Source organism: Girardinichthys multiradiatus, chromosome 11 (genome assembly GCF_021462225.1).
Source record: "Girardinichthys multiradiatus isolate DD_20200921_A chromosome 11, DD_fGirMul_XY1, whole genome shotgun sequence".
NCBI classification, from domain to species: domain Eukaryota; kingdom Metazoa; phylum Chordata; class Actinopteri; order Cyprinodontiformes; family Goodeidae; genus Girardinichthys; species Girardinichthys multiradiatus.
Window position 1 is genome coordinate 28,744,583 of NC_061804.1, and position 25,554 is coordinate 28,770,136.

A 25,554-nucleotide genomic window follows, 5' to 3' on the forward strand; every position below is an offset into this window, starting at 1 on the left:
GCACTGGCAAAATAACTAACTTCTTTTCTGTATAGATGTCTTGTTTATTTTATATCTAGACTACTAATGTGTCCTCAATAAATTAGAAAAAAAACTCTGATCATGGGAACCCCTTATTTATCTTTTAATAACACAAAAACTGCAGTTTATAAATTGGGGTATCCGAAGTACGATAGAAACACCATATTTGGATCTAAATTGAGCAAGGATTTTCCCATTGAATTCAGGTCAGGAGTGTGCCTCATCACTTCAGACGTTGCCCACCATTCGTCCTCTAGCGGCAGCAGATGGAGGCTGCAGTGGATGACGTTATAGCAGCTGAGAGTGTGTCCTCCAGTAAAAGGTCACCCACTGTCTTTGTTCATCTTCTCTCCTTCCTGAATTCCTGGCTGCAATCCCCGAACGTTTTCTTTTCTTTGGACATGTCCTTGAGGAAAGTGTCAGATTTCTAAAGGCTAGATTATTATATGAGCACTCAGTGATTCTGCTCCTTTAAATGTTCTCATTTGGCAAACCTGAGAGTGGGTGGACTGATAGGCATGTTAAAAATAGCCTTATATTAAGTAATTAAGATGAATAAAAATCCACAATCAGAAGGTAAATTAAAGATTTCTCTCCAGCACCACAAAGGTATTGAAGTACTGTGTTGCTGCATCTTGTCTGCCATCTGCTGGTTGTTTTCAAAGACATAAAAGTCAGCATTTATTTTCTTCGACAAGCAATTGTATAAAAAGATTGTTATGAGCATCTGGCTGTTTTGCTAACTGAAAATAACCGAGAGATACGAGAACTGGTAAAAGTGGAGCCACAACAGCACTTTTCCTTGGTGCCTGTTTCAGACTGAATTAAGCTCGAGTTTCCAGCAGAGTATCACTTACGGGGATCACCTGTAAAGCTTCAACATAGGTTAAAGCGACTGAACCGACGGCTACAGGAGTAAGGCACAGTATAACCCTTTATTACATTCTTTATACTTCAAATAGGAATGATGACAGTAGAAACAAGATATACAGGATAAAGATAAAAGGGATAAGTGAATGAAAATTAAGGAAGCTCATCTCCTTGTCAGCTTTTACAGTGCTCAGTGAAAGTATATGTATACTTGCAGATTTTTTTCACATCCCATGACATAAACTCCAGTGTATTTTTAGAGGAATTAATGTGACAGACAAGGACAAAGTGGCAAATGATACATATTTGCTGAAATTACAGCTGCAAATCTTTTAGAGTATGTCTCTTCCAGCTTTGCACAACTAGACACTACATCTTTCCCCATTGTTTATTGCAAAATAACTAAGCCAGCAACTTCAGTTTGTTTTGCAGTAGTGCTAATGCTAAAATCAAATTTGCTAGCTATGAATGTGAACTGTGAACATTGTCCTTAACCACAGCTAAGATGTGCCGTTCAGTGGCAACGACTGCCTCAGGGTTAAGAAGCCCAGTTTGATAGATAGACTTTAGCAGTGGTTGGAGAGCTTCTGTAATTAGTCATTTTGAGGTCTTGTTAAAAATTCTCAATTGAATTTAAGTCCTTAGGTGTATGAATGAGTGTGTGCATGGTTGTTTGTGTGTTGCCCTGCGACGGACTGGCGACCTGTCCAGGGTGTACCCTGCCTCTCGCCCATAGACTGCTGGAGATAGGCACCAGCTTCCCCGCGACCCACTATGGAATAAGCGGTAGAAAATGACTGACTGACTGACTGACTGAATTTAAGTCTAAATGTTGATCTAAACCATTTCACTGTCACTCTGGCTGTAGGTTAAGGGTCTTTGTCCTACTAGAAGGTGAACCTCCAACTTAGCCTCAAGTCTTTTGCATCCTCTGACTGTGTTTAAAGTCCTGTTGTGACCTCTGTGAACAGGACGTTTGACATTTTTAGATGAGGGATTGAAAAGTGCTCAGTGAGATGTTCAAAATTGAAATCTTGTTTTTTAAGCTAGCTCTCTTTTTAACATCTCCACAACCTTCTCCCTGACTTATCTGCTTCATTCCTTGGTCTTAATGATGGTGTCTATTCAGCTTTATTAAAATTAAATTAGACCCAAGTGGACTAGCCATTGATTTGCATGTGTGAATTTCTTGGTATAGCCTGTTTCTTAACAGTTGGAAGTCAGAGAAAGAGAACAAGCTGTACAACACTGACTTTTAAAAAAAAAGTCCTTAAATTTATTTATGCAGAATAGTAGCACTGATGAATCTGACCAGCAAAAATGCAAATGACCTGGGTATGCATATTATTTTTACAAACTAGTTAGGTACCAAAAAGTAAACCTGTTTGATTGTTGGCATGATTCAAGGATAATAGTCTCAGGTAAGAGCAAACTTTCTCGAAATTGAGCGTCAGGCTGATGTAGCAAGTTTCTGGTCACACAAATTTGGTTGCAGTACCTGGATTAGTAAAAAAGTACTTCATTTTGACACAGTGGTAGCGCAATACCGTTTTGGAACAGTAGAGAGCAGTCACTCCTCACATAGTTGTCGAACTTCTGGCATTAACATCTGTTCATCTGCTTTGACTGCCGCATATGCACTCACATGCAAAGAGAAAAGTTATATAGCAAACCACACAAAGGTTGATAAGGCATCAGCGTTGTGCCTTCATCTTAGCTGACTGTATATAGCCATCATTCGCAAAAAAGTTACTGCTACACTGAGAACTCCTCTGTCAGCAGTTATATTTAAAGTCTCACAAGGTGGTAGTACTCTCAGTCGAGAGGCTTCTTTGGAAGATCTGGAACAGGTGTTGTGTTTCCATTGGGCTGCTTTTTGTTATTGTTGGAGTAGTTAGTTTTAGAACTTTTTCTATGAGTAGGCCGTCTGTGGCGTCTCCTCTTTGCCCGACGAGAGTTGGGTTGTTTCGACTCCAGCACGGGTTCCAAATGCAGGTTGCCACTCTGAGCATCTGAGGACTCGTCAATGAAGGCAAGGTTCTCCGCCAAGTAGTCCAGAGGCTGTGGCAGGACGGACTCTGGAGGAGCCTCTGTTGCGGGAACCCGGTCGGTCTGCGTGGCCTGAGAGTCAGTTTCTGTTTCTGATCCGGATTCTGATTCAGAAGAAGAATAGGAGGAAGAGTATGACCCAGATTCGGTCTGACTCTCATTCTGCGCTTCTTTTTTTCCTGGGGCCCCATTAGCTGAGTGGCTGTGACCATGGCTGCGATGGCGACGCTTTCGCCGGCGGTGCTTGAAGTGGTCATCTAAGTTTCCTGGAATACGAAAGTCCACTGACATGTTCTGGATGTTCTGAGTCCAGTCAGTGGCATGGGCTCTCAGTTCCTCCATCTGAAATAAAAACATAAAAACTTTATCGTCTCGTGATCTGAACAGAATGTCTCAATGTTTTTAATCTCTGGTTTTGTAGAAAGTCATTCATCACCTTCTACTGTTGCACCTCTCCTTGACAAAAACACATTGTGTTGTACAAAAAGCAGAAAAAAAACTGAGAAAGAAAGTACCTCAGCCCTGGTCTTCTTTGATAGAACCCGGAGCCAGTTACCGATCATAGCCAGGATGGAAGCAAAGTATGCAAGACCCAGGAGAATCCAGAACCACACCAAAGGCTTATACCAGTACTCCGAGAAATTGTTGTTTCCTATACTGCTCACATATTCACTTTCCCCTTTGATACAAATACAAAGTATACAAATGTTAATGGCAGTCCATCCATCCATCCATCCATCTATACATCCATCTATACATCCATCTATACATCCATCTATACATCCATCCATCCATCCATCCATCTATCCATTGCATGTTGTTTAGGAGACAATGTGATCAATAATTTACCTCTCACAGAAAACATTTGAATAATTAATGACGCTGTCTATGCATAAGAGAACTTAAAGCATTACAACTGACATTTATTAATGGATGCCTAATTAAGTCACATCTGCTATGTGTCTACAGATCAATAATTTCAGCAAAAAGGCTAAATATATCTCAAAAAGGGTCAAACAGTTCTGTTAATTTGAGTTATTTTGCAATAACACAATAAATATCTATAGATGAAACCAGATTTTTCCATATACTGTATAAAAATACACATACAATTTTTTCTCCCTGTCTGACATTGAATTAGTGAGAATTTCTCCAATTTCAGACCAGTCAGGATTAACCAAAGGATTTCCAGAATAATGAGCGAGAGATTTAACTTTGGAACATTTTTATACCAGTGTAAGGAAAGTAGCTCTTGCAGTATGATGCAGTTACAGACAGGCAGGCCAGAACGGTTCGGTGATTTAAAGAATTTCATAAACAAAAAGGCGAAAAAGCAGGCATGAGGTGAGCGAAACATGGAGCAAAGGCAAAAATCCATGCATGAACAAGAGCAGACGTGGCATCAACAGCACAGACATGGCATGGAACAGTCATGGACATAAACAGGCTTGGCAAACAGTATGAACCAGCTAGGGAACAGCAGAGTAAAAATAGTAGATGACACAGGTGAAAAGGAAATGATTGGCATGAAACAGGTGGACCAAATGAGGCTTATAATGGTGGCAGTGGAAACAAAGCCTGGTTGAAACTGAACAGAGAAACAATGATAATGAGACCAAAGGATACATTTAAAAGTAACAGAACTAAAATGCACCATAACCAAAACAAGTAAGAAACTAAACCTAAAGGAATGAAATAGAGCACCATCTGGGAAACAATCATGATAAGAGGCAAGACCCAAAATAAAACTTGAACACCCTCAAAACATTGCAACTGTCTTTAAATTCAGAGATTTACATATGTTTTCTTAGCATCTGATAGAAAGGCCTTTAAATTGTATAACTTGGGTCTAACATTTTGGATATTTTTTAACAAGCTACTTATAATAGTTTGCTGTAATTTTGGCCCAGAGCTGGTGTAAGTAGGGGTTGTAGACTGCCCTTCTCACAGACACCTTTCTGCTTTGACCACCAATTTTTTGAGGGACTGAGATCAGGGCTTTCTGAAAGCATTTTCAAAATCTGACTTTGTTGTACTTAAGCAACTTTGTAACAAAACTAATATGTGTTTAGTGACATTGTCCAGTTGGAAGAACCATTTGTGCCTTAATTTCCTGCCTCATGTCTTGAGATGTTGCTTCAGTATTTCCACATAATAGTGAAATTTAAACACTTATATCAAAAAACATTATTGTCTATTTTGGGGATTGGTTCCACTTTTGGGGAAAATATGCTGGTGTAGATTATCAGTCATTCAAGACACGAGAACCATGTACTTAAGTAGAGGGCATCTGAAGCAGCCTGTTGGATGAGAGGCAAAACATCTTCAAGAAACAAGTGAAGAAGTCAAACTGCCTTCTACTTAAGCACTTAAGATTTGTTAAAAATGCCAGGTAAGTCCTTGCTGTTTGTTTACCTGCAACATAGTCACCAAAGCCCACCGTGGTCAGTGTGATAACCACAAAGTAGGCCGATTCCAGAAGGGTCCAGTCCTCCACCTTTTGAAAAACAAAAATTGGCACAGCAACAAAAAGCAAGCAACCCAGCAGGATGGACAGGACTGCTGAGATCACACGCACAATGGTCGGACTGACGTGCCATTTCTGTCAACAAAGTGAGACAAAATAGTATAACACAAACAAAACCTAAAATGAAAAGATCATTTTTAGGTACTATGAAACCTGACCAGAAAGAGTTTCTCTATTTTGGCAACAGTATTCCTCAGTGCAGTACCAAGATGGTCACCAACCCCAGCAAGCAGGATACCAAACATTGGGATTCCCACCAGTGCGTAAAAGATGCAGAAGAGCTTCCCTCCATTTGACTTTGGGGATATGTTTCCATAGCCTGTACATGTCATGTCAGAGGTGAGGAAGCAAATGATATAAGCCAACACAGTTACCTACAGTGTCCACACTGTGCATGTTTTAGCAGACACTTACCAATGGTCGTTATGATTGTCCCTGAGAAAAAAAGGGCACTGGCTACATCCCAGTTGGTGGCAAAGGTCTCATTTGCTATAGCAGCTTTAGCACTCACTCCTGCACCCTCAGCACCAAGCACCTTCTGAGAAAGGACAAAGCAGAAGACATTACTAAGGTAAAGGTGTATAGAAATATGCGATGTCAATGTAAAGAAAGTCCATGAAATAGAGCGAGAAATATACTGGTATCATTTTCTCCAAAGAAAATCTAATCACTGGCAGCTCTGAGGATCTTATTTTTGATTCCGTTTTGTTTTGAGCTGTTTTCTGCTGCTACACAAACATATTTATTAACTCAAAATTCATGCAAATTTAACAAATTTACATGCTCCTTGCACACATGATTATAACTAATAAGCTGAAGGTGTTTAACTGCACAGATGAGTCTGTGATTGTTTGATCAATGTGTTTTTTCATGCATATGCTCAAGGTTATCTTCATGAGAATCGCTTTTTTGTGTTTGTAGGAATTCAAAGGATTGAGATATACAATACATTGCCAAAAGTATTGGTCTAGTTCTATTTCACCCCTACCGAAGGGATGAAAGCACTGACTGTTCCCTTCAACCATGCGCAGTAATTATACCAACAGTCACACCTGTGACACACCGGATGACCAGAGGCTATATATGCCTACGTCATCCGAGGCTCTGTTCCTTATTTCTTCTTGCGTGCTGTTCATATGAGCTTTGCTTCCCCGTTGCCTGGATGCCCTGTCGCTTGCTTGCTGGAGTTGCGGTATTTTCGCCCTCCTAGGGCTGCAACGGGTTGATCTTAGTGAAGGATTTCTGCAGGTAAGTTTGCTATTTGTTGGTGACGGCAGCGTTTGCGCCCCCTTTCCCAACTCACAGCTTATTGTTACTGTGTCTGTGGTGTTATTGCAGCTTGGCTGCTGTTAATTTGGCTCTATACCTGGTGATGGCAGCGGTGTTCGCCCTCTCTCCCAGTGTAATCAATCGTGTGGTCTGTTCAGCTTATAGTGTTAAGCTGTTTTTAGTTTTGTTTTTTGATACCTAGTGACAGGTATTTTCTCAGTTGTGCCTGGCCTCTTTTCGTTTGCCTGCTCTGCTATAATTGGTAACGGCTGCGTCTGCGCCCCCTCTCCCGATTTTAGCGTATTTATTTTCCCATCTGAATTGGGGTGAGCCTTGTTTTCATTCTTGGACATGGATGGCTCCCACTGCTGCATGGATTGTGGGGCTGTGCTTCAGGCAGACGATGGCCATGACCTGTGCCCTAACTGCCTTGGACGTGATCACCTGGTGGATGCGCTGTCTGAGAACCCCTGCATGAATTGTAGTTTCATGCCCCGTGCATTAAGGGTGGCTCGGTTGGCTCAGTTGTGCCCTCAGGATGATGCTGACCTCCCGCCTTCTGGACAGGTGGCCCCCCTCAGGCGTTGAAAGTGCCGTGGTGAGAACACAATATCTATGACCCCCTCTAGGAGGAAGCGAGCTAAGTCTGACCAGGGCCTGGCCACAAGGGTTGAGCAGCTATCGACAGAGTTGGGAGAGATGAAGTCATTGTTGCAAACGCGTCATTCTGATGCCTCACTTCCAACTGCTGGGCTCTCTTCTCCACCCATGCCTGATTTGTCTGTGGAGGACGATGTTTTCTCTCTGGCTGCGTTGGCCTCTCAATTTAGAGATGAGGAGGAGGCGCAGTCCTCCCAAGCCTCTGAGACTGGCTTATTTTCTTCGCAAAGTGCAGTTGGTGAGCCCAGTGACCGCTCTATGCACGAGGTCATGTCTATGGCCTTGAGGCAGCTAACTGGAACTCCCGCTAGTAGAGGTGTCTGCTTCCGGAAGTGCCTTTTTCAGGCGTGGACGGGCTCCTACTCCCTTTTCTGTCCCTCCGTCAGAGGAATACCCGAGGGAGTTGCACACCTGTTGGTGGGACCCAAGAGCATTGTCACGTCTCTCCACAGACGGCCGAGTGTTGGCTGCCATCCACGAGTCAGTCAAGGCAGGCCTGGACCTTATGCCAGCAGTTGAACCTGCTGTTGCTTCACTGATCGTGTCACCAGATGAAGCCCTGCGTCCTAATGTCCGCTGCCCACGTACTCAATGTCAGGTTATGGATGATCTCCTGTGTAAAGCATGTAATGCAGGAGTGCGTGCTGGCCGCCTTGGCAATTCCATGGCACATCTCATGTTTGCCCTCTGTGCATCCCTTCAGGGTGCTGGTGGTGCAACTGCAGCAGTTGGGTTTAGCGACGCAGCATTGCAGGCTTTTGCGCTGATGACCAGAGAGCTCGGCCGTGTCATGTCTTTTCTCGCTCAAGCTTATCGACAGGTCTGGCTGGCGCAGTCTCCTCTGACCGAAGCATGCCATCGGACCCTCAGGGGTGTCCCAGTCGTGCCCTGGGGAGTTGTTCGGATCAGGAGCTGTGGAGGCACTGGAGCGAACTGTTCAGGCACACCAGACTAGCCAGCAGCTTTCTAGCCTCCGCAGGAGGATGCCCCCTCCTCCTCCTCAGCGCTTGAGCCGTCCTTCCGTTAGCCCAAGTGCTCGGCTGCCACCTCAGGATTGAGATAGATCTGGGGGTTTCTATCCCCGAGAGGTGCGGCAGAGACCCGGCAGGGACATTCGTCAGCCAGTCCGCCGCCCAGTTAGACAGACCCGGGATCCTGGTCGCCCCCACCCCAGGGCTCCCAGGGGCAGTGGGGATCGAAGATGATGCCACCAGGCCGGCCGTCGGACATTTTTCCCATCAGCAGCTCAGTTTCTGGGGTGCTCATACTGTGGATCCGTGGGTGATAGCCACTTTGACCCACGGTTACAGGCTACAGTTCTGACGGCAGCCCCCCTTTTCACGCTGGGTCAAAGTGATTGTTATTGCCGACCTGGTGAATCCCAAGCACTGGACCAGGAGCTTTCCGCCCTCCTGGCCAAGGGTGCAATCTAGGCTGTAGACCTTCTGCGGCAACCCAGGGGCTACTATTCGATGTACTTTGTCATGCCAAAGAAAACAGGCGGTTTTCGCCTCATTTTAGATCTGAGGGGACTCAATCAGTTCCTGCGGGTGCTTCCCTTCCACATGCTTATGATGTCAGACGTTCTTCAGGCTGTTGTGAAGGGAGACTACATGAAACTACATGTGAAGGGAGACTACATGAAAGTAGGTGTCCATCAATAGATCTGATGGACAACTACTTTCATGTGCTCATTGCGGCAAAACATCGCCATTCTTCCATACCAGGACGACTGGCTCCTTTGTGCCCCCTCTCGGGCAGGTGCCTCCCAAGATGCGTGCCGCCTTCTTGCTCATGTGTCGCAGTAGGGCCTCAAAGTCAACTTGGCAAAGAGTTGCCTGGTTCCGTCACAGATGACCACTTTTCCTGGGATGCTTTTGGACTCGACTACTATGAGGGCTTGTCCATCTGTTTTCAGGGTGGCCGACATACTCCAGTTGGTCAATCAATTCAGGCCAGGCAGGTGGTTTCCCTACATCAGCTTCCTGCTGCTGCTAGGCAAACTGACTTCAGTCACTCGTGTTGTGCCCTTGGGTTTGCTCCTTCTGCATCCTTTGCGGAGGTGGCTCAACAGCTTTCGCCTGGACGCCAGGCGTCGCAGGCGTCGCAGGCTCACAGTGATGTGGACTTGCCTTTGTGCCCTAGCTCCATGGTGAGACGAGACCTATTTGTCCAAGGGCGTCCTTATGGGGTTAGTGGTGTGTCGCAGGGAGGTGGTCACAACAGATGCCAGCCCCATGGGCTGTGGTGCTGTGTGGCAGCAGAGAGCGGTCCAGGGTCTTTGGCGTCAGCAGGAGCACTTCGAACACATAAACGTGATGGAGCTGCGGGCTGTACACATGGCCCTCAGGCGCTTTCTGCCCCACCTAGAGGGACGACATGTGCTAGTTCGAACAGACAATACCTCTGTCGTTTACCACTTTAACCATCAGGGAGGCACCAGATCGGCGCGCCTTCTAGAGGTGTCCAGGGATCTTCTGGAGTGGGCCTCTCTTCATCTGTCCACCCTATGAGTGACGTATTTACCCTGGGAGCGCAATCAGGTTGCAGACTCTCTCTCTCTCGCCAGACCCCTGCTCCGGGAGAGTGGTCCCTTCACTGCGATGTGGTGCGCATAATCTGGGGGTGCTTTGGTCAGGCGGAGGTGGATCTGTTTGCCACGGAGGAGTCAACTCATTTCCCCCTGTGGTATTCCCTAACAGGAGCTTCAGGTGCACTGGACCAGGATGTGCTAGCTCATCCCTGGGCTCGGGTTCTCCTGTACACTTTTCCGCCTCTCTCGCTGATTTGGCCTACTCTACGGAGGGTTCTCGGAGAGGGCCACAGGTTGTTGCTGACGGCTCCATTATGGGCAGCGCGGCCGTGGTTTCCGCTGCTTTGGAGTCTGTGTCACTGCACCCAATGGGGTCTTCCAACCAGGATGGACCTGCTGTCCCAGTTGGGGGGGCGGATATAACAACCCGACCCTCAATGTCTCCAGCTGTGGGCATGGCCATTGGGAGGCTGACTGGGTGTTCGGATCCTGTCAGGCGCACTACATTGAGTGCTAGGGCACCCTCTACTCGTCAGCAGTATGTCAACAGATGGAATCTTTTTTGGTGTTCTGCCCGCAATGAAAATCCAGTTTCTTGTCCGGTGTCCACTATTCTGGAGTTTCTCCAGTCTCTGCTTGATAAGGGCTGCTCTCCTTCGACCCTCAAGGTATATGTCGCAGCAATTTCATGTCATCATGCATCTGTTGACAACCAAACGGTGGAGAACCATGATATGGTTTCTCTTTTTCTGCGCAGTGCGCGTAGGTTGCGCCCACCGCTGGTTCGGAGAGTGCCCCATTAGGATCTGCCCTTGGTTCTCGAAGCTTTGTACTGCTCCCCTTTCGAGCCTTTTGTGCAGGAGGACCTCAAGTGGCTCTCATATAAGACTGCTTTTTGTTAGCTATTGTTTCGGCTAAGAGGGCTGGCGAGCTGCATGCTCTTTCTGTCATGTCTCCAATGGGGTCCAGATGATTCTGGTGTTGCCTTGTGGCCTAACACTGCGTTTGTGCCTAAGGTGTTGTCCAGTTTGCACCGTAACCAGCCAATGAGATTGACTTGGTTTCGGCCTCAGTGAGGTGCAACGAGTACGGGCACTGGAGGCATATGAGGCGACTGTGACTCAGTAGGAAGAGTAGTTGTCTTTCAATCGGAAGGTTGTGGGTTTGATTCCAGCTTCCTCGTGCTGTATGTCGATGGGCAAGGCACTTAACCTCAAATTGCCTACTGATCTGTGTATTGGTGTATGAATGTTTGAGCGTTAGTGAGTGCGATTGGGTGAATGTGGCTCTAGTGTAAAGCGCTTTGAGCGGTCTGTATGACTGGAAAGGCGCTATATAAATTCAGTCCATTTACCATCGTTGTGGCCACTGAAGCTGTTAGACGCTCAGACCAGCTTTTCCTGTGCTGTGGCTGGGTCGTCCTCTTTCTAGACAACGTCTCTCCCACTGGATTGTGAATGTCATCTGCCACACAGTGCGGGACGCCGTCCGCTGCCAGACCGTGTGAAGGCCCACTCTACCAGGAACGTCTCTGCTTCCTTGGCTGCTATGATGCGGGTTCCGCTGGAGGCCATATCTGCTGCTGCTTCATGGGCTTCCCCAAGCACGTTTACCAGGTTCTACAACGTTGATGTAGCCACCTCTCATTCCCTGGGCCAGGTTTTTTTGCGAGGCTCCGCTGGGCCCTCTCAGTGAGGTATGTGCTCAGGATTCCTCATGACATGGTTGGTATTAGTCATTTTGTGCTTTCAGCACCGCCCTCTGGCGGTCATCTGGGATTCGTAGAACCATAGTTGCATACGTATCTTTCTTTTTACATGTACATAAACTTTGATAACATCCTATCCTTAATCTATAAGGTCCAGGTTGGTAATGGAACCATTCTAGCCAGCAATAGGAAATTCAAGTTTTCTGTAAACATCTTCCACAAGGTTTAGGACTGTGTTCATAGTTGGATGAGAAAAATTGAAGCCTCCGCTCTAATTTATCCCAAAGGTGTTCAAGAAGGTTAATGTCAGGACTCTGTGGAGGCCAGTCAAGTTTCTCCACACAAAACTTCAAGCACCTGCAGCCATGGAAGTGAGTGGAACACAGGAATTCATTGGCTTGGTATGACCCAGTAATTTTAGCAATATAGTGTAGATGCTTGTAGAAAATCATAACATTAAAAACAGTTCCCAACTTGTTCACTTGATTGTAATCACAGCAGCAGATATGTTCAAAAATAGCTTTGCCCTCACCATACACACAAACGAACCCCTTAGTATCCACTCACTAAATTTTCTAATGTTCAAAAACCTGCTCCTTAGAACTATGTGGCTTTAGTCCTGCAACATACTAAGATAAAACTTTGATTGAATCAAAGAGTTGTTGAGCCTCTAACACATGACTCACTGAAACCTAACACACAATACCAACTTGGGGCAGGGATCAACATCTGAGGAATAACTATGTGAGGGCTGCCAACTCAACCATAAATAAAAGGACAGCAGTTCTTATGTAAGCTGTCATTACTTGCATAGTCCTGTTGAGTAGCTGTTCTAGACACATATTTCAAGGTAGGGTCATTGAAATTATCCTCAATGTTATTCCCTGTTAATTTTTTTTCCCTACAAATTGAAATAAAGATTTCTTGATACTGCATGTAAATGTAAAATTGTGATAATAAAATATTTTTAATACTCTCTTGTATACTATGTAATAATATCAGTTAATGTAACATTAATACCACCGTTAAAACATTGTTTGATTTAGAAAATGAAGTAGCGTAATACATATGCTATCTAATCTATGCAGAAGGTTTTTTTTGCTGTTTAGTTTTGGCTTGTCTGAAAAAGTAGATAATTATGAATTAATGCAATTGCCAAAGCATTTTAATTTAACATCATGCTTTGAACTCAGAGTCCAGGTAATATAGATTCCAAGTCAGACATACCAACTTCAAAACGAAAATAAAAGCAATACCTCCTTTCTTTTCCAAAGTTTTAATTTTAGTTTGGAAGTAAGAACTTAGATATGGATATCTCAGGCAGCTTAAAACGTAGAAAGCCAACAGGTTTTGTTCGTTGTTGTTTCCAATCTCTGAGCTAGCTACTATTAGCTTTAGCTGATTAACGTGTTATGCTCCAGGTTATGCCTTCAAGCTTTCAGCAGCGTCTCCACAAATGGTGCTTGGACAGAGCTACTATGTGTGTGACAAATTTGATGAAATATAAACTGAAGTGCAATCACCACTGCTTAGTAGCAAAGCAGCAATGCGTAAGTCTGAGTTCAGGATTGTTGAGAAACCTATGACTTTCTAAGTTGTAATTCTTACTATGTGACTTGTTCCAGAATTATTAGTGACGAATGCATTCTCCACAGCCATGAACCTAAGATCTAACATGGCTGTCTCATACAGAGAAATGAATTGCTTTTTATTAAGATTTTTCTCATTTTAAGTTGATAAAATGTTGAGTGGTATGTTTTTGTAAGCTAGTTTTGTCAATAATATCTGTCCTTTTCATTTAACACAACTAATGTAGGAATGTATCGAGCAATAGCACACTCTCAAATCCATCCAGTCATCTATACCCGCTTATCCTGAGTTTACGGTGTTGAAACAGAAGCTCGGTAGTTATAACCAAACATTGGGTCAAAAATTGTTACCCATTTGTTTTGGGTTAAAGAAAAGACCAGGAGACCCATCATTCTAAAGAGACTGCCATTTTGTACACCTCAATGACCTTAAAAACTTCAATGAACCTGTTCCATGGGATGAAATAAGAAATGGCAAGATGATAGAATTATGTTGTATAATAATTTTAATGTCAGTAGGTTGTGTTAATGACTTTAGTTCACCAGAGAAGATGTTTGTTCACTTAAAATCACATTAGCCTTTTACCTGCTAAGTAGTTAGCACCAGCTAGCACAAAAGAAACAGTCTAAACTATATAGACAGGCACTATTGTACAGCATATTGATTATGAATTTTGTTATTCAAATCAGACGTTTTTAATAAAGAGAGGCGTGAAGTGTTAGATCAAACATGGAAAGAAAATCAGGTCTGCTGATATGAAACTACTTTGGGCTGTGTCCTTTTGTAGAAATAACTTCAAATATGAGTGATGCTACCTAATGGGTTCACGCCTGAACAAAGAGTTGTCCAACTATGATTGGATCAGCTATAACTTTGTTCACTCTAGATATAGATAAGTTCTAATAGTCAGATATCATTCTTTCATATACGTTTGATTTCTCTCTAAAATACTCTACAAACAAACTTTTTACTTTTCTGATGTCCTTCAGTCACTTTAACCTTTTGGCAAATGTCAGCCATTGCAATTATAGATAACATACCAAGCTAAAACAGTCATTTACGATGTTCTTTCTGAAGCGAAGACAGGTATCTTTGGATCACAACCCAGTTGCCAAACCAGCAGTGTAAATGCTCAGCTTACGTGTGGATCAACTTTCTGGTACTTACACGCACACTGCAGCAAAACCAACGTCACATAGCTGCTCTGATCACACCTGTTCTATCTGGTAAAGCAACAAAAATCTGCTGCACATATCCTGCTAAACAAAACTGAGGGGGTCACTCTATAAATCCACACAACAGAGACACAATGCTTCACAGTAAATATAAAAATATGAATTAGATCCAGACACAAAACCAATAAACGCTAAATTAGACAAGAGGTCCCTACCAAAAAAAAGACCATGCAATTAAAAAATCTGCAAATATAAAAACAAATATGTGGTTGAAAAAGTAAAATATCTGTTGGTCTTCAGCTTTCTATAAGACAGCTGAAGGTTTTGGTTCATAACTCAAAGCGATTTGAAACTTCATATTTTGATCATCTCCTTCAGCCCGACTCCCTAATCCAGACATGCATAACATAAAATATTGTTGTCACATATAGTCCTTGGCAGAAATTTGCCTTGACAGCCCTCCTTTAGTTAAGTCCGTGTGGTACCATATTATCTCCAATTACTGATGACTGCCTTTACTGACCCATCAATTAACTATGACTGTTTATTTACAGTAATGCGGTATGCTGGTGTCTATCTCCAGAGGTCATGGCAGGTACACCTTGAACAGGCTGGCAACACAGAAACACACAGGACAGACAACCATACACACATTCACCTGTACATGTAAAAACGCTGTGAAACAGTTTGTATCCTTCTCCTGACTGATACCTTTATATAATACGATCATTTTGACCCTTCTTAAACCCTCTGCACACTGGGGCAAAAGATAGGATAGGACCATATGCCAAAAAAATCCCACTGGGACAACGTAACTTTATCTCTGGTTCATTAGATTCCATAGAGGTGTTTATAAATACTATGCCCCTGTAAAATGAATGAGCAAAGTGTTTCACCAAAATACTACTTGAAGGGTAAGGTAAGGTAAGGTAAGTTTATTTATATAGCGCTTTTCAGTAACGAGACACTCAAAGCGCTGTACATTACAATCACAAAAACAAATCAAATGTAGACCCATTTATGCCGCCCAAATCAACAGATTGGGCTGCAAATCTGTTTGATTTATTTTGCAATAAATTATTGCAAATAATAATAAATGAATTTCCCTCGGCTGATTTAAGCAAGTGCCCCAAATAGCTAAAATAAATAATTCAACAGTAAATGAAAAAGAAAAAATATTTAATAAAAGGAAATGTTTCTGATTCTAAATATCTTAATTTTTCTAAAAGAGAAAACAGCATTTCATACAGTAACTGCTCAAAATCCAACACATCCTAAATTTGATTTGAAAGGACAAGAAGACTAAATACTAATGCTGTAAATAACACTGAAATAAGACTCAAGAAGAAGCCCATTTATTCCAGGCACGTACGGTCATGTCTATTTTAACAAAAATAGACATGATCTCCCTGACTTTGGAAAAGAGAAATTAGAAAAAATCAAAATATTTCAAGACAAGTGACAGAATAAGTGGCTCTTGTATTGAAAGTTCCAGTTTTACCTCTACATATTTTTTCAGGTCGTGAATGTCAACACAGGAGTGGTTAAACAGGAAATCCATCGTGTCCTTTATCAGCTGTGTATGCTCTTTTTCTTCCAGAGGAGCCTCCAGGGCGCGGAACACCAGAGCTCCGAGCACCAAGTAAAGAAGCACTCCTGTGAAGATCGCAAGTAGGGTTGAACAGCGCATTGCTGCACCGCCACTCAGTCCAAAGTCAGCCTGCTGCCTCTCTGTACCACTCTGAGCTCTGACGGGGCCTCGATCCCAGCTGCTGCAGCTGAAACATCAGCAACCACAGAAGCACACAGATTTTATACTGACCACTGCATATGAAAGTGACTCTGACTACACACATGGCTGCAGCAGACAGCCAGTTATATTAGATGTGCCAGGCATTAAATCAACTCAGTCATTGCTGTACTACTGTCAGACAGAAGATGGAACAACTAAGATAAAAATCTGGCCTGCCTGATGATACTCTGAACAGATGTCATTGTGTGAATGTTTATAAAACATACATGATGCATGCCCTGAATGCACAAACAGATCAAACTCACCTGCCAGAAGTCTTTATCTGCCCACGCCTTCGTCTCTTCCACTCTTTCTTTGCATTGGCTCTGATGATCGAGTCCCTGGATCCGTAATCGTTGGGAAACCCGTCCCCCTCACACTGTAAGGAAGGGGACACTGGACCGGACCACACACAAAGACACACTTCAGATCCCACAAAAGTTTAACCAATCTGGACTGTCCAAACTAGAATGTTCACCCTCAAAAGTAAACCACTAGTGGCAAGTGACTAGTGGCAATGTAGAATGATGCTGATCCCTGTCAGCTCAGATCTATGGGGCACTCTCCTTTATTAAAACCAAAACTGCAAGATATGACTGCACAAGTCCACCTTTGTTAAGAAAAATTTGAAAAGAGCTAACTTGGGCAGATTACATCATTGAATGCTAGTAGAACAATTCACAATTTGTTTTGTATCAGTGGACTAGATGTAGGAAACAGAAAGGAGCAGTATAGTCCTCTGAAGTCCCAAGATTGTAGCTCTTTAGTCAGCAGATCTGTTTGGTCTGGATCCAAACCTAGGGCAGTAAACTGCCACATAGTGACATCCAAATAGACGTGCACTCTAACCAGTTTCATAGCTGCTAGGAATACACAAAGGAACGGTCCACTTACAAATATGAGTACATCACAGCCAGGTGGCGATAAAATATGTAAGACAAATGCCTATCAAAACAGAAATGACTAAAAATACTTCATTATACTCATATGTAACAACATACTTAATGAAAATGCTCATGCAAAGTGTTATTAACACTATTAAGCACATTTCTGCTGCACATTTAGAATCAAAATTAAACTAAACTAAATTCTTTGTAACCAATTAATGTGAAATTGTCAAGTTAATAAACACCTATAAATGCTAAACACACTGGCAGACACTTGATAGAAGGAAACGGAATTAAGTGCCAACAGGGCTGCTGCAGCAGTGCAAATGCACAACGATCCACTTTTATTGCCACTTAGGAGTCCATTTGAATATTCATCATGAATGGTGCTACAGAAGCTTTAACTCATGTGCACTTACCTCAGACTAAAGGATCCTCAGGAATCCAGATGAGCAGTAACAACCATGCAAGTGCTTCCCATGACGTTCAAGCCACCGCATGCAGACAATTGTGTGTGAGCACAAACGTGTGTGAGGAGGGGAAGGGAAGAAGGGGAGTTGTGCTGAGCGCACCAGAGGGGAAAACGGTGCTCAATCAAACAGACTTTGTGTGCAGAGTGAGAAAGGGAATTAAAGAGAAAGCTCTGATGACGGTTGGCAATGTAAAGCCAGACATAGGGTTTTTGTCTTTCAGCAAATATTCACTGAATTATTTGCTTTATTGTTTAATTCTTGTTTTACTTTGAGCTACTCTGCAATAAACGGGAAGAATTACTTGAGTCATACTATAGTACATTGGTCTATCAGTGCTGTACTTATTTATTTGTTTATTTAAATCCTACTCAGTCCTTATTTATTAACCAAGTGAGTATAAGCCTTAGTTGTCCTGCAGGGATTTTTTGAGTTCCTGTGCTTAAGCCCATTGAGACATGTCAGTATACACATGCTTACATTTTTGGTTCATCTGCTTTCAACCCAGAGTTTCATTCATCGGTCTATAATTTAATACTCTACTTTGATTGTTGGCCATACACCACAGGGGGCGGACATTAGAGCCCACATACAGTGCCCTGGAAAGGTTTCATACCTCTTATGCCACATTAATACCACAAACTTTAATGTGTTTCATTAGATTTTAATCTGATTGTCAAATACAAAGTTGTGCACAATTGTGCAGTGGAAGGTAAATATAAATCGTTTTCTAAATCTTTTTCCTTTTTTCTTGCCGCAATTATGTCCCTCGCGTATGTCTCACCAAGCTGCTGATATCTGGAAAAAAAAATTTTTTTTTGCACATTCTTTGCAAAATAGCTTCAGCTCAGTCAGATTTGATGGAACGTGTCTTTGAACAACAATTTTCATATCTTGCCACAGATTCTCTATTTAATTTATTTCTGGACTTTGACATGGCCATTCTAACTCATGAACAAGCTTTGGTTTAGACCTTTCCATTGCAGCTTGTTGTATAATTGGGGAGGTGGTTGTTGTGTTGAAAGACAACCTAACCTCTAACCCTCCTCCCTAGTCTCAAGTCTTTTACAGCCTCCAACAGGTTTTTTTCCAGGATTGCCGTGTATTTGGCTCATTCTATCTGCTCATCAGCTCTGACCAGCCTCCCTGTCCTGGCTAAAGAGATGCATCCCCGCATCATGATGCTTCCACCTTAATTTAACATCCTCTGACTACTTACAAAATCTATATCATACATTATCACTAAAGTCTGTGGTTGTCACAAAATTTGTAAAAGTCTAAGGGGTTTAAATACTTTTGTAAAGCACCCAGAGGAGGCCTTTAGAGCCCCACTTGAAGCCCCTCATGCAGATAGAACAAATGTTTTATTCAACTCTTTCTGCCATCCGAGCCACTGACCTGGTGAAGGACAATGTTTTGTCATAAGGTACTCAAGTTGCCAGAGACGTAAATGTCTCATGAATGTATTGGGTCCCTGTCTAGGTCTTAGCTGTAGCCAACCATGGCAGAGGCAGCTTCTGTGTCTGCATTGTATAGTACACCTCAAAACAGAGGCAAGCCCAACTGAAGGCAAGTTCATCAATGCCAGAACTAGAATCAAAGAGTGCATTTCAAGTCTAGGTTTAACAAGCCTTGTTCTGTTCCAATATAAAGATTTTATTGCTCACGTATTTATCTTATATTTAAGATTGCTATCCTCCTGTGTGTCCTACTTTGATCTGATTTATGGAGCTTGGATTATATTTATTTGAAGGATTCTTGAACCTTGAAAAGAACTGATGATCCTAATTACCCATCCAGTTTAACTTGGATTCTTTAGTGGGGTTTTCAAGAATGTTTAGGAGCTGTCTCTTGAGGAGAGTGTACTGTCATGGTCCATGGGTTTTAGGATATGTTAAGCTTATTAATCAGGGGCGACTGTGGCAGCAGTGGTAAGGGTTTGCCTATAACTGGTGGGTTGCCAGTTCGAATCCCTGCTTTGTCTGTCACAGTCGTTGTGTCCTTAGGCACGACACTTCACCCTCCTTGCCTGGTGGTGCTGATTGTATGGCAGCTTCACTGCTGTTAGTCTGCCCCAGGGCAGACTAACAGCATTGTAACATTGTAGCCTACAGCTGTCAGTGTATGAATAGGGGGATGGCTGATTGTAGTGTAAAGCTCTCTGGGGACTTGATAAAGCGCTATACAACTGCAGACCATTCACCATTTATTTTACTTTTATGGTTGTGTATTTTCGTTGTAATGTTCTGGATTTTCTTTATGTTTTCTTGGTTCTAAAAGTTTGGTCTGCTCTCTATCTCCATAGATCTTAGTTTCTGTGAACTATTAGCCTCCCTCAGATTAAATACATCAATTTCAATCTGGCTACTGCATGTCTGCCTGCATTCATAACCTCCCCTCCACCTCCCACTTATGACAGATGCTTCCCGTAGTGTATGATCTGATCAGATGGCACTACATTGACTTTAAAAATAAAAACATTAATATGTGTGCCGGTGTGTGTGTACTACCTTGATCACGATTGTTTTTGCACCTTAGGGGCTGTCCAAGCTTCGTGGCTTTGTGATGTGATGCATCAGGTAACAAGTTCTCCATAATTACATGAACCGAACCCAAGTTACAATAAAAAAAAGTAATACAAAACTTTTTTTTTTACAAAGAGCAAAAAAGGAAAACAGAAAACATTCCTTCTATACTTTTTAAATAGTTTATGCTTACATGACACTGTTGTTAGGTAAAGCTTTTTTATTTTGTTGAAAATGTTGAGCATTTATTAAGTCACACTGCTAGTATTAGTAAAATGGGAAGTTTGGTTTGTATATTTCTAAGAAATAACACAGAATCAACAGCTATTGAAATTCAGATGCTTAAACATTAAAACCTGAGGTTTATTACAGGAAGTGACTGGGAGGCTTCAAACTAGCTCCTGCTGTTAATATGAAGGCTTTCTTATGTCTCAATGTCCTTATATGGGGTTTCGTATCATGCACCTCAGCCTCTGGTTATCCTTCGAGACAGTTATGTCTTGACGCCCACCTCTTCTCAGCAATTCATCCTTCAGCTCTCAGCATGTTTATACCATGGATTTTCTCTGATCCAAATAGGGTAACAATTTTACATAGAGGCTGAAATATATCCACACAACCCCAATTAGAATTTGGTTAAATGCCCCCTTGGCTTTTCCTCAACATGAGTTTTTTGCAGCCATCAACAAGCTTCTGGCTGGAAATTTGGCAGTACAGGGTTTAAAAATTTTTAACAAAGACAATTTCTACATTTGAAAAGCTTAACATTAGCTAGATTTGGATTGTGCATATTTATGAAATGGAAAGAACAAAGGATACATGGTTTTCAAAAGTCATTTTTACCCCACGAAATACTGGTTACTATGTCTCCAATATTTCTCCAGCTGTTGTATGTCAGCCAGTTTCCTTCACTCTTCGTTCCTCTCATTTCTCGTCATGCCCATTTCCTTGTACTCCTTGGCTTCACCCGTTCTCCCTCGCCTTATTGTTGTTCTCAGCAGATACTCCTCAGTACCTTGTGTGCTCGTTCCTTGTTTTTGTAAGCTTTGTATCACAGTTTTACTTTTAGCCTTATGACTCCTGTTCTCTCGCCTGCCCTTGGTCCATATTGGGGCAGAAGTTCTTCTTCCAACAGGACAACCTCAAACATTCAGCCAGTGCTACAATACGATGGTTTAGATCAAAGCTTATTTGTGCTTTAGAATGGCCCAGTCAAAGCTCAGCAATAAATCCAACTGAGAATCTGTGGCAGGAATTGAAAACTGCTCACAAAAATGAGTTCATAATAACATTCTACTTTGTGTTGGTCTATCAGATTAAATCAAATTAGAGTATATTTAAGGCTGTGATTATCACAATTTGCAAGGCCCTGTTTGAAGTTTTAAGACACATCTATAAATTCAGTATTAATTTGATTAGATGTTCATTTTGTAGATTAATAATGTTTCCGTTACAATTCAGACTTCTTGCAAAAGTGTTGCAGCATGAATTACAGCTCACCGAGTTTAAAACACAACAGTCAAAGCCAAGGATTTCATTGCTGTAATGCCTCAAACAGAACCATTAAACTGTGGGTTATCAGAACTTTCAAATAAGCATCACGTAAAATGAGCGGAAACGGACACATCTTCAACTTTTCCTGCAAATACAGAAACTTCCACTGGTGTCTGGAATTGCTGAGAGCCAAAATTGGATTTATTTGATGCACTCACCAAATAAACAGTTAAATACATTTAGCACCTTCAATTCAATCTGTGTGAGAGCTTCTGTCTGTCTGATCTTGGTAAAACTGAACACTGTCCAAATGCAGTGAAAGAGATGTCCTCTTGCTCTGACTGCATAAATCATGTTAGGGAAATTACCTAATGAGAGATGAACAGTTTGCTGTTTAACAAAACAATAAGGAGAAGGGCTACATTTTATTCGGCCACAAAAGTGATCAATCGTTGTCAAAAATGTCTGCCTTTTGGCAGAAGTCAGCCAAAATATAATGATAAACAATCAAAACACAAAGACTTTTCAGTTCAATCATACATGTGACCTCTACTGTAAACTAAGTCACTCAAAAAGTAGTACAAACAAATTTTAATAACTCTTACTTTTTGTTGATCGTTGAATACAATTCCAGATGTTCTTCTAATTAGGTGCTTGGTTTTGTTCCCTTCAGGAAGATAAATAAGCCCATCCAGCAGGAGCAGTGGAGAAAGACCAATCAAGCATCTGCCGAACCCACACTGTAGCAAAAATTTGCTCAGACTGATTGACCTGATAGATGCACTCATAATTACCATAGACATTAAAAAAAAGAGGTAGAAAAAAAAAGCAGACAGAGGGAGAGCAGGAGGAGAGCTACATGGCTATTATGAGCACTTTATTTTCAATTAAGCCCTGGTGCCTCAAACGTAAGCTCACTTTATGACAGATTTGATGATGCATGGACTTTTCCGAATGGAAATTGTGTGGTTAGCAAACGTCTGCAACTTTGGTAATTTGAGGGAAGACACACTTTCTAACATGACAAAATAAAAGAAACTACAGAAAAAATGAACTACAATTGAAAATATTTTTTTTTATGACATAGTTTTTTTTTTTTACTCATGTGCTCTTAATCCACAAACCGATCCACTCAACCATCATAAACTTTCAGTCAGTGGGGTGTGTATATATATATATATATATATATGTATATATATATCAATATACATAAATGTTGGTAAATTGAGAGCTTCGCTTTTCGGCTCAGCTCTCTTCACCACAACGGACCGGCACAGCGCCCCCATTACTGTGGCAACCACACCGATCCGTCTGTCGATCTCCCGCTCCATTCTTCCCTCACTCGTGAACAAGACCCCGAGAACTCCTCCACTTGAGACAGGAACTCCCCTCCAACCTGAAGAGGACAAGCCACCCGTTTCCGGTCGAGAACCATGGCCTCGGACTTGGAGGAGCTGATCTTCATCCCAGCCTCTTCACACTCGGCTGTGAACCGCCCCAGCTGTAGGTCTTGGCTAGATGGGGCCAGCAGGACCGCGTCATCTGCAAAAAGAAAAGACGAAATCCACTGGTCCCCAAACCAGACCCCCGTGGAACACTGGACCAGCTCTATACCCTCTACAAGGGGGCTCGACGGTTCATGGGAGTTTGCCCAACCTGTCCACATGTGTTTTGTGGACCTGGAGAAAGCATTCGACTGTGTCCCTCGTGATGCCCTGTGGGAGGTGCTCCAGGAGTATGGAATCAGGGGCCCTTAACTAGGGGCCATCCGGTCTCTGTACAAGCGGAGTAGGAGTTTGGTTCGCATTGCCGGCACTAAGTCGGACCAGTTCCCGGGTGGTATGTCAAATTGCACATATCAGTTTGGCTCACTTTACTCAAAAACCATATTTATAAAATAATAAAGTCATTGCTGATTTTTTTTTTTTGCATGATTACAAACTTAAGTTCAATTGTATAGACTGACGTCTGCAACCTGCAGCTCCTGAGCTGCAAGTGTCTCTTTGGACCTTCCGCAATGGTTCTTTATAACGTTGGCTAAAAACAATAAAGAACCAAATAGTGTTTTTAAATATAGTTATAATAACAAACGCAGGTGTTCGAAGTTTTTCATGAAATAATTGCATTGTATTTTCACCACAGAATGACATTAAAAGTACCAATAATATTTTGTAGATCTATTTTTTCTTTCATTAGGTTGGAAATGTTGAACTCATTTTCCACAAACATCTCCATCGCATAGAAGAAAATGTATCCATCCTCTTTTTACCAAAGTTTATTCTTTATTTCAAAACTGAAACATGGAAATAAAATTGTAGTTCTTTAAAAATGTCAACAAATTTCCAAAAGTAGATATTTATCAAAAATATACATAACTTTTTTCAAAAGGTCATGGAACATGCCACTGGTTTGTTTTTCAAACCAGTGGTGGTAAGGGCCACACTATATGAAGGGAAATTTACATTTTCATGTTTTATTGATTTCCAGAAGGCATTCATTTGGTTAACAGAGACCTTTTACAGTGTAAATTTTTAACTTACAGCATTTCTGGTAGATTTTATAACGCAATCAAATCTCTGTAAAAAGCCCCAGTTGCATGTGTACAGGTGAATGAGTTGAGGACTGGCTGGTTCCCCGCTTCTCTTGGAGTAAAGCAAGGCGATGTATTATCACCTACTTTATTTTCACTGTGTATAAATGATTTGTTAGATTATATCAAAGAAGCCAACCTTTATATTTCTATCAACAATTTAAACCTAAGTATCTTGTTGTACGCTGATGACATTGTTTTGCTTGCAGAGACTGAAGTGACTTTACAAAAATGTGAAATATTAATGTATGGTGTAAAAAATAGAGATTGTCTCTTAATGATAAAACACAGATAATTCACTTCAGAAAGAAATTTGAACAGAGATGCTCATTCAATCTTATGTATGGACAGACACCTGTAGCGTTCACAAGTTCTTCTAAATACCTTGGATTGGTTTTCAATGAATTTATGTGCTTTACTGAGGGAACTAAGCACCTATCAGAATCTGCTGGGAGAGCTCTGGGAACTATCCAGAGTAAAATGAAGTTTTTGTCTGATTTAGGTTTTTCTGTCTTTACAAAACGTTTTGATTCAATGGTTAGCCCTATTTTAATGTATGGTGTCTGGGCCTTTGAGGAAATTAAACATGTCAGCGTCCTTCAGATTAGAGCTGTTAGATGTTTCTTAGGTGTTCACAAATTCACTGCCAAACCGCCTCACTCAGCTTCCAGATGATAGGCTGACCAAGACGATATTTATATGGGATTGTTCAAATAATTATCCCTGAGCTAAAGATATTGCTACATTATTAGTCACTTCTGATTTAAACTATATTTAATAAGCAAATTGCAGTGCAACTTACATTTCTTCAAACTTCTTGTTTTAATGAGTTTAAAATAACAATGTAGACAGGACATTTGTAGGAAGACAAAACTGAGAAACTATATTCAGTTTAAGGAAGAGGATCGAACTGAACCCTGTGGAAAATTAAATAAATCCCGAAAACAGCGATCCCTTTGTGCCCAGATCAGAACTGGTAGCCTAGCTCTGGCAGTGGAAGTGGGTAGACATAAAGGTCTCCCTGAAGGAGAGAGTTTCGAGTTTTTGTGACCTTAATGTGGTGGATTAGTATCACTTTGTTCTTTACTGTCCTTTGTACTCTGATTTAAGACTTTATTTATTTAAATGTATAAATAGAGGTAACATAGATGTGTTTTGGTTTTCTGAGGATAACATTTTAAAGAGGATGTATGATTGTGACAAAGTGGTTCAGTTTGTGTTTACCACTTTTCCCTTATTCTTATTTCTGATTTATTTACTTTCGGTAGCTGGTCATAAAGCTTAAATTTAAACATTAGTTTGCAACTTTGCTTCACTTATTATCCCGGGTTTGTTTGTGTTAGCATTATGTTGCAGTTTCCATCTATTTATATGTTTGGGTTAAAGCTATTACT

General features: G+C 41.8%; 1 protein-coding gene across 1 annotated transcript; it reads right to left on the bottom strand.

The window, feature by feature from the left end:
* Positions 1 to 937: 937 nt before the first annotated feature.
* Positions 938 to 18,194, bottom strand: LOC124875990 (potassium channel subfamily K member 4). Its single transcript, XM_047378447.1, has 8 exons — positions 17,501 to 18,194; positions 16,461 to 16,590; positions 15,904 to 16,180; positions 5,882 to 6,005; positions 5,626 to 5,786; positions 5,356 to 5,542; positions 3,456 to 3,619; positions 938 to 3,282 (listed from the first exon to the last, which is right to left on the bottom strand). Exons 3-8 carry the CDS (start codon positions 16,090 to 16,092, stop codon positions 2,707 to 2,709), a joined length of 1,401 nt encoding a protein of 466 aa, XP_047234403.1. The 5' UTR covers positions 16,093 to 16,180; positions 16,461 to 16,590; positions 17,501 to 18,194; the 3' UTR covers positions 938 to 2,706.
* Between the last annotated feature and the right edge of the window lie 7,360 nt (positions 18,195 to 25,554).

Bases quoted from the DNA above. Each gene is read 5' to 3' on its own strand.
- LOC124875990 (XM_047378447.1), bottom strand. From the start codon at position 16,092: ATGCGCTGTTCAACCCTACTTGCGATCTTCACAGGAGTGCTTCTTTAC. The intron at 3,620-5,355 runs GTAAACAAACAG...TTTGTATCAAAG, and splicing joins CTTTGGTGACTATGTTGCAG to GGGAAAGTGAATATGTGAGC. The intron at 3,283-3,455 runs GTACTTTCTTTC...TTTTTATTTCAG, and splicing joins CAAAGAAGACCAGGGCTGAG to ATGGAGGAACTGAGAGCCCA.